Genomic DNA, 9,676 nt, shown 5'->3' with positions numbered 1-9,676 from the left:
TTTTTCCGTTTTTGGGTATTTAAACGTTATACAATTTTAACGTTATTGTACTTTAAAACGTATTCAATTTTTAAACGTTATTTTAATTTTTCGTTTTTGTTAAAAGTTATAATTTAAAAATAAATAAGGAATTGTTTTTTTTTTTTTTTTATAATAAATTCTACTGTTATTTGTGCCATAATTATCCACACTGTTATTTAAGAATTTGAAATTAGTAGAATTTGTTGGACAGGTTACATTACCTATTTTCAATCTTCCTAGAGTTCTTAGCAAGGAGCTAACTGATCAGGTAACCATTATCAGTTAAACTATTAAGTAGGTATACACCATAGACGATTAGACGAAAAGTAGTTAATGACAATTTGACGACAAGTCTACAAGTTACAACTAACTAAACAACAATAGCAACTTGAAATTATATCAAATTATACTCCAAATAACACGCCCGCATTTTTTCACCAATTAAATCGAACATAAACGGTCAACGGATAATAATTTTATTATTAATTGAATATTAAACTTGCTTATAAAGTAATGAATTCAATATTTATAAATAAACCTGCGATAAAATAAATCAGAAAATTTAAATTAGTGTCAATACAGGTTAGCCAACTTTGAATTGTTCATAACCATTGGCGCAACTAGGGGGGGTGCTTTGGGTCCTTAGCACCCCCTAAGTCAAAATTAGCACCCCCTAAAAAATCTTTTGGTGTTAGGTCCTATTGAGTCACAAAAAAAAACTTGGAGCTTAAGCACCCCTTAGTTCAAATGTCTAGTTGCGCCAATGTTCATAACTATAAGATTAAAAAAAAAAATTATATTGGTCTCAATGTATAAAAAAAATCACAAACGTTATTTCAAATAACGTTATTTGCAATTTTTTTACGTTACAAATACGTTTATTGTTTATTTTTAATCATGAATTATGATTAAGGATATATTATGTTTAATGTTATTCAATTTTTTTCGTTTATTGATTTCGTTTATGTTTTTTCATTTTTTTTCCGTTATAGCGTTATAAATTATAACGTAATAATAACATTTTGAAGCCCTGAAATAAAGTACCTAAAGGTACACTGTTATAAAACAATTAATCCACTAGCAAATTACCTATAAAGTGGATATAGCAGAGTATTCTGTGATAATAATGAATCATTTGGTCGACGATAACTGATTGAATACCTAATAACTTTATTACATATATTAGATATCTATACTACTAGATTAAAATTGGCTTCACTTTTTTCATGTAAGATGTAAAAACGTTCGCTATCTAGTATAGCATAGATATATATGTATTTATTAAAGAAAAAGCCAGGGGCCGCAGGGACCCCCCCCCCCCCATACGCACGACAATATTTTTTGTGGCCCTTGAATAAAAAAGTTTGGAGACATCCGCTCTATACGATCAAGTGACAAGCTCAAAACGACCTATGAATTTTTCGTATCATGTCGAATGTGACATTTCTCTACCTATCGGGTATTTATTATTTTTCTTAAACAATAATATTATGCGACTAATATAGTTTACCAAGCGTGGGTACCATTATTACAGTCTCACGTATGTTTATAATGATATACAGCATGTAACTAGTCATTCCCGGGGATTGTAATGACCTTTATTTTTATTTGTTTATTAGTTAACCCGTGGCTAGGCCATTAGGTGAAGGTTATATTTTTTAGGTTGGTTTTTTTACCACGTAGAACGGTACGATTGGTTTGAACACAAGTATATCGTCGTTTATACAGCAACAGTGCGTATCTCAAAATTTGACAAAATTAGATTATTGTTATTGTTATTTATAATAAAATAATTGATTCCGAACATTTATTCATCGGGCGAATTTCCTGTTGGATTAGCGGTCACACTGTTATTCACAATATTAATAATAATAATAGTAGTGACAATGATGAAGTACGAAACATGACCGTATCTCATTTATAACATGTGAAATTTTTTAGATAGGAGTTGTCAATATAAATTACATGAGATAAGCTGTCTTACAATACCTGTTTTTTGTGTCTCCTGACAAACTACAAAATCTGATATACGCACTGTTGCAGTGTAAGAGACGATATTATGTGGCAGGGATTTGTCACTAAAACCCGTGTGGTCACTGCAGGTCACCCATCGGGGAACTAGTGACGCTGGGCGGTGCTTGCACTCGGAACAGTTTTTGTGACTGAGGACAACAACCGTGCCACACCTATATTTATTTTATATTTATGCAAGTTAAACGATAACACATAGGTACTCCACAAATTAACATAAATTATCAACGACGCAGTAATTGAACTGTAGACAAAACTATAATGTAGAGATAAAATTAATATTGTTCACTACACAGTATGTCAGAAAGCTAGTATACCGTAATTTAATATAATTTATATAATATTTCGTATTTGTATAATACTATAATGATATCCGATAAGCTTATAAAATAAATGAGTTTGTGATAAAATTATCTTAAAACTTACAAAGTTATTTAATTTTCAATCTCTTCATTCCCACTTATTATTACGAAATAAGAATTAATAGCTCAGTGTTCGGGTGTTCCTATAAAAAGAAGTGCGTTGTTTGAAATAGATAGTAGATAATAATATTACAGGCTCGATACAAAATATTACAATTCAGACGTCTATAAACCGCAGTAGGTAAGTTTAACATAATATTTTAATATTTAATTTATAACGAAATAAACTTTGGCTTGGATTTATAATTTTTTTGGTTTTAGTTAGGTATTACAAAATGTTTTAATGGCTTTGTGTAACGACAGCTTGGGTTTTTACTGATTGTTAATTTGCTGTATTTGAACAAACTTTAGCGTAAACAAAATCATTAGAATTATGTAGTTACCTATAACTTATATGATTATTGATCAGTATTAAATTCAATGTAATTTTATTTATTCGAGCATACTCTTAGTTTAAATATTTACAAAAAGTTATTTGTATTTCTTGAATCCATAAAACTTAAAGTTCAATATTTTTCAATATAGGTACCATAGTTGTACCCCCTAACATTAAATAACGAGTAAGTTACAAAAGTTAAAGTTTATTTTAATTAACGTTCATTTATATTTACAACATTAATTTAATTACCTACCTACTTAAGTCAATAAACTATAAAATATACTGTAGTCTTACACTCTTACTGTAACTAATTTAAAATTAGTAATTTAATATTCATTCGAGTAGTGAGGACGTTCAACAATAGGTATTAGGTACCTATTGTTTTTTAATACATCGCTTAACATATTATTGTATACAATAATACACAGGTAATATAAATTATAGGCTTTAATGATATGTTCGAGTAAAAACGTAGTCGTTTTATTATATTAATTGAAAAGCAATTAAACAAAAAAAAACCATAAAAAGCTTCAAGTAAAATCGAAAATAATATTTTAAATATTAATTGAGTAGAAGCGTTTACCGAGGTTAGTGGATTTTTACTTTAAAATCAGTGGTATTAAGATTTATAAATGTCGATTTAGCCTATACATACTTAGACTTAGATAATAATATGTTAAGAGTTCATTATTGATAATAATGTTCTCATTAGTAAATAGATAGGTAATTATATTACCATGGTTTAAATATGCAGTATTCTAAGATTAATTTAACATGAAGTACGTATAATCATTGTTAGTTTTAAACATTAGACATTATACTGACTTAAATAAATGATAAGTGTTGATAGTGTGCAAAATATAATAAAATAATGTGTACTTATGTATTTTAATATCATATTTAAATAATATTTTTACATTTAATCCAAGATGTATATTATTGTACCTATTTACAATAATGGTGCAACTCAAACTCGATAAGTGGGATGTGGGTGGAGAAGATAAATTTTTTCAGCAGCATAGTTATATCCATTTTTATTTTTATTTAAATATTAATTTTCAATTGTTATAATATATTATTATTTATTATATTGTGAATAATATAATAAATAAAATAATACTTTAAAAAAAATACCAAGACCCACCTTTTCCTAGGTAGGGTAGGGTTGCCATTTATACAAAAATACAAGTCGGGACATTATAACCCCCCCCCCCCCCAAAAAAAAAAAAAAAACACATTCTTTGGAATTTTTAATAATACTTTTTTTAGTCCAACGTTATTTAATATTTTTATTATATTATAATTTAAATAAAATAAAAAAGTCAAAAATTAGAAATATCACAAAATGTAATAATAGTATTATTATTATCTTATTCATAAATATAATTTTAAATTATCTAAAAAAAATAATTAGGTACACAATTTTTAATTTAAAACAGAGTGGTCTTACTTATTTACTAATATGTGTATTGTTTAAATATGCATCATTATTCATCATCGATTTCATCTAACTTCATTTTTCGAATTTTTTCTAATATATGACTATAATATACGACTTATCGTTATTTCTATAAATTGTATACGCGCGCTATGTCGCTATGAAACTTTATCGGTAAAATTATCGGTCCTCGGCTATCTCGGAAATTTCCGACAATTATTTATTGTTTGTTATTCACACATGAACAATTCGGGACTTATTTCAAGAAACCGGTACTTATCCACGTCCCGGCCGGGAAATGAAAAATAGCGGGACTCTGTAGTAAAAACCGGTAGTGTCCCGGCGAAATCGGGACGAATGGCAACCCTACAGGTAGGGGGAACCTAACTTATATTCACAATACGTTCGTATTTTGTGTTTTGTTTTTTTCATAAAACATACATCATACAAAATTCAAACCATTTTCGTTACCGGGTAAAATACGTATATCCAGTAGTCACTGTATTGTTCTCACTACTCCGAGTGAGTGGTTTTTGCAACCCTTTGCGCGTGTCAGGCGCATTTGGGTCATACAGATGAAGAGCTGAGACTAACCGAATTGTTGCAATATTATTATCACTGCAGGACATAAACTATTATACATCAGTATCATCATAAGGTACTTTTATATATTTTCTGTTATTATTACTGAGGTCACATTTGAGGCGATCACATTGATCTTATTAACGGACGGCAGACAGGATCAGTTCGGGTTTCATTTGGCAACCAGTCCAGCGAATCAGACGCTGATAGACTTTACGAATACGCTTGTCGAACAATTTTGGCAGAAAAATCAGTTCAAACTCGTGGACCACTGCAACACAACACAGTCGACGAGTAATGGGCTATTGCATATTGTTAATTAATTTCCAAGTGAATTCGAACACTGTTTGAGTACAGACAAAATATTTTGGTAGTCTACAGAATACATATTTAATCGTCCGACGCAGGGGCTAAAGATAATCCACCCACACCCCCTAAATGCCCAAAAATTGTTTTCTGATTATCCAATACATCTTTTGTATAATATGTAGGGACTAAACGTTTGCTAAGCAATATTATACTGACAGTTTAAAACTGTTAAAGTGTTAAGTCTTAAGGGCGTGTCCAGATGGCCAGCCGCCTTCATCCACCTCAAAAATACAATACTCAAACAAACGTCCTTCGTATCACACACCAACTTGCGTCAAATACCTGTATATTATATTATGATTCGTTATCGTTTTAATCGAAATGTACAGGTACAATAGAATGGATTTGCACGTGTCAAGGCTTTTCGTTTTCCCGATCAAGTCATGCGGAGCTTATGAAACGGATGAATGGCAATTGGAATCGTACGGGTTTCAATACGACCGAAACTGGGCGGTGGTCAGCACGTCGGAAGTGTGTATTACGCAAACAGAAGATCCGAAACTCTGTCTTATCAAGCCTTATATAGATTTGCAAAAAGGAACCATGACCCTCGTTTACGCCGGTAAATATAGCAGATTTTGACACAAACGTGGTAGTTATTTGTATTTTGCATTTATTTCTATGGTATTTGATATAGTAATATATATAGCTGACATATATTATTATTACACTTATACCTATTGTGATAGGTAATATAGTAAACGTGTAAAGGTGGCATTCCGGGGTCCCGTGTATCTAATGGCGTGGTTCAACACCACAGTATTATAACAAACAGTTGAAAATATTTAACTACTAATTTTCCTCGCCACTATTATAACACCCGACGTGCGGTTGTTTTGACGCAAACAACAGTTAAAACAACTGCATGGTCTAGACCAGGGGTCGGCAAGTAATTTCTATTGGAGTCCTAAAAATTAAAATAATAAATCAATGAGGTCCAGTGAAAAAATCTTTTTCAAATCTTTATATTTTAAAAATAGCAGTATAAAAATAAAAATAATTATTCAGTCATTACAATTAAATAAATAAATAATACATTTTTATATTAAAAATTACAATATTAAAAAGTATGAAAAAAAAAAATATCTATTACAGTAAATTATTTAATACGAAAAATTGCATTTCTTTTCCTTACCTAGTAACTCTTCTCTAAACACTTTATTTTCAATGTCAAAGAATCGTACGAAAATTGACATTTGTTCAGAATCAACTAAGTCACAAGATTCATCAAGCGCAATGCAGTAGCACGGTGACTTATGCAAAAGTTCAAATAAGCTTTTTTTGTTTTCGGCTGCCAACATTTCCGTCCTTCTTGTGTTACTCCTTGCCGACAAAGGAATATCTTGGATAGAGGTAACGATTTTTTTATTTTCTTGAAAAAGTGCAGTGACCACTTCCAACATACACTCTTTTACTATTTCGGAATCGGAAAACGGTTTTTGGTGCTTATTAAGAACCCAGCACACACGCAACGCTGCTTCAGTTGATTTCTCTTGTTCACTCATACACCGTATAAGTGTAGTCGTACTATTTTTGTAAGATAACATATACATGCATGGAGCTTATTTTTACGCACTTCACTGCCTGGAGGAAATTTTGTATGAAAATCTTTATGAGTATTTTCATAATGCCGTTTTAAATTTCCACTTTTAATAATAGCAACAGTTGAATTGCAAATTAAACAGACTGGAATGGCTCCAACCCTTTCAGGCAATACAAACAGTGGCGTATTTAGGAATTTCAGGATAGGGGCAACACATATTTGCCGCCCCCCCCTCAACAGTAAATGTATTTACTAATATACTGTATATAATATATATAATAAATATATACTTATTTAAAATTGTAATGTTACATTCAACAAGGAAGGTATAATTAGACATTTAAACAACATTATTGTACCAGTTAAGAGTGAAAAAATATTATAAATAAAATAGTAAATCTTTCAAAATACCTACATGTGTGACGACAAACGAATAATTTGTTAAATAAAAATAAAAATTTGCCGCCCCTCTAAATCTTTAAAAATTTGCCGCTCTGGGCAATGGGACCCATAGCCCCTACCTAAATACGCCCCTGAATACAAAACAATATAGTTCATTCCACTTGTTCATAAACTTCCTATTTTCGCTGTCGATTTTGCGTTTTTTACTCAACATATTGAACGAATAATATAAAACGAAACACGCACTCTATCCACAGGCGAATCGTGAATGTACACGTACTAAATCGTTAACTAAATTGTTATTTAGAAAATACTGGAGACAGACAAATAATAAAATTATTTCAATGGATAGCAACAATAAGCAATAAATATAATTTTTTGCCGTCGGTTCTTCGGAGTTCTTAGAAAATCGAAATATTTGGTATTGTCGCGACTCGGCCGTTGGCCGATAACATTGTAATAAAACCGTTTATTACCTGCCCGATAAAATATTTTTCAATGAATTATGATATAACTATAATCTGAGTTTGATAAATTAAATTAAATTAATTTCTCTATTAATAATAATACTATTACAGAAAATAACATAATGAAGTACAATGTGTTGACAGGGTCCAGAGTTTTGCCTTCCGCGGTCCGGATCCGGACCGCGGTCCGCCAGTTGCCGATCCCTGGTCTAGACGGAACACGGCGGTGTATATTATAATGGAATGTCGCCTTAAAATAACTGGTAATGGGGGAAGTCCAGTAGCCCGGACCCCCCCCCCCACCCGAAATTTTTAAAAGTAGAACAAGAGTTTTTGTATTTTGAATGTAAAATCATAAGTGTCCAGTATCCATATTAAAAGAATATTTGACCCCCCGAAATTGTATTCATTTATGGCCTTGATCGATACCAGAATTTCCAAGGAACCCCAATCAGTAGGTACCTACGATGACATCATGTTATTTATTGATGAAAAAATTTAACCATTTGTATCAAAACTTAACATTATTGATTATCGCTACATATTTTCATTAAATACAAATAAAAAAAGGTGAGTAAGTGGATGTCGCTCTGCTGTACAGTAGGTTAGAAATGGGTCACTGTATAAAGGATGGTATTACATTTGAATTCAATGATATAATATCACTGTATAAGAAAAACGATTCTGAGCGAAGATGGTATATCAGACTATGTATTAGACATATATATACTTATCTATGGTATTAAAAAAAAATTGACCTATAATAAATTCCAAATTAATCATATCATAATATCTATTAGGTACTTATAACGCGTTATACATCAACAAAAAACCGTGGTACTATCATAGATATATAAAAGTATACTTTAGAAGTTTCAAGTACCCACGAATAATATTATACAATCACAGCAAAATAACTAAAATAGTTATATTCTAGGTTTTTTAATATGTAATTTCGTCCAAATTTGTACTTAAAATGACTTTAAAAATAAACTGTGTAAATGTATTTTAGATTCTGAGTGGAACGATGAATGTATTGATTTTACAATGATGTGTGTTTTTTTATTTTTTTTTTTATTTTTTTTTTTATTTTTTTTTTTTATTTATTTTGTGTCTGTGTACACGATAAGTAGTCGAAATAATGCTACGATTTTCAACTTCAGTATCTTGTTCGATCAGAAAGTGAATATCGTTGGTGCATTGGGGAGGTCAAAATTTAAATTTCCCAGTGGTTTTCAAAAGCGCCGGGAAAAACAAAAGAAAAATTAAGGAAAAACGGGAATTTTTACGCAAAATCGATTTTTCACAAAATTGAATTTGGTTTTTGGTGTAACTTTAAAAAAAATGACCGTAGATACATGAAATTTTGACTGAATGTTTACCTTAGCATTTTCTATACATCATAACATTTTCAAAATATTTTGATTTATTTTGAGCTCTTTACGGACATTTTCATTTTCCATTTTTTTTTAGTTTTTTTTCTAAAAATATCAATAAAATTTTATTTGTTTGATAAAAAAGCTTGAAAATTTAATAGAAGGCTAATAGTATATTGTTTCTATAATTTCTATTACAATATTTTATATGCAGTGGCGTAGGAAGACTCTGGCAAACTTGGAAATGCGCCTTTTTAAAGATAAAAAAAGGTGGGTAAGTGGATTTCGCTCTGCTGTACAGTAGGTTACAAGTGTAACCACTGTATAATGGATGGTATTAAATTTGAATTCAATGATATAATATCATTGTATAAGAAAAACGATTCTGAGCGGAGACGGTATGTCAGTCTAGGTATAAGACATAATGTTATATATGGTATTAAAAAAAATTGACCTATAATAAATTCCAAATTAATCATATCACAATATCCATTAGGTACTTATAACGCGTTATACATCAACAACATACCGTGATACTATCATAGATATATAATAGTATATTTTAGAAGTTTCAAGCATACCCAAGAATAATATTATACAATCACAACAAATAACTAAAATAGTTATTCTAGGTTTTTAATATGTA

At 30.3% G+C, this 9,676-nt stretch overlaps 1 protein-coding gene and 1 long non-coding RNA gene across 5 annotated transcripts in view; both read left to right on the top strand.

The window, feature by feature from the left end:
• The first annotated feature begins 2,348 nt into the window (after window positions 1–2,348).
• Window positions 2,349–9,676, top strand: part of LOC100159934 (molybdenum cofactor sulfurase-like) — a 9,875-nt gene continuing 2,547 nt past the window's right edge. Inside the window, exons 1-3 of one of the 4 annotated variants that reach the window (XM_008187932.2) lie at window positions 2,349–2,655; window positions 4,984–5,167; window positions 5,572–5,804. In XM_008187932.2, coding sequence (XP_008186154.1) covers window positions 5,582–5,804 — 223 coding nt within the window. In that variant the 5' untranslated portion in view covers window positions 2,349–2,655; window positions 4,984–5,167; window positions 5,572–5,581. 4 annotated transcript variants of the gene reach the window in all.
• On the top strand, window positions 6,267–8,054 carry LOC115033679. The gene is made up of 2 exons (XR_003838974.1): window positions 6,267–6,595; window positions 7,799–8,054. It is a non-coding gene; the product is annotated as an uncharacterized LOC115033679 (long non-coding RNA).

The sequence above is a fragment of the Acyrthosiphon pisum genome, chromosome A1 (assembly GCF_005508785.2).
Source record: "Acyrthosiphon pisum isolate AL4f chromosome A1, pea_aphid_22Mar2018_4r6ur, whole genome shotgun sequence".
Classification (NCBI taxonomy): domain Eukaryota; kingdom Metazoa; phylum Arthropoda; class Insecta; order Hemiptera; family Aphididae; genus Acyrthosiphon; species Acyrthosiphon pisum.
The sequence above is the reverse complement of the archived record's forward strand: the minus strand, read 5'-3'. Positions and strand labels throughout refer to the sequence as shown.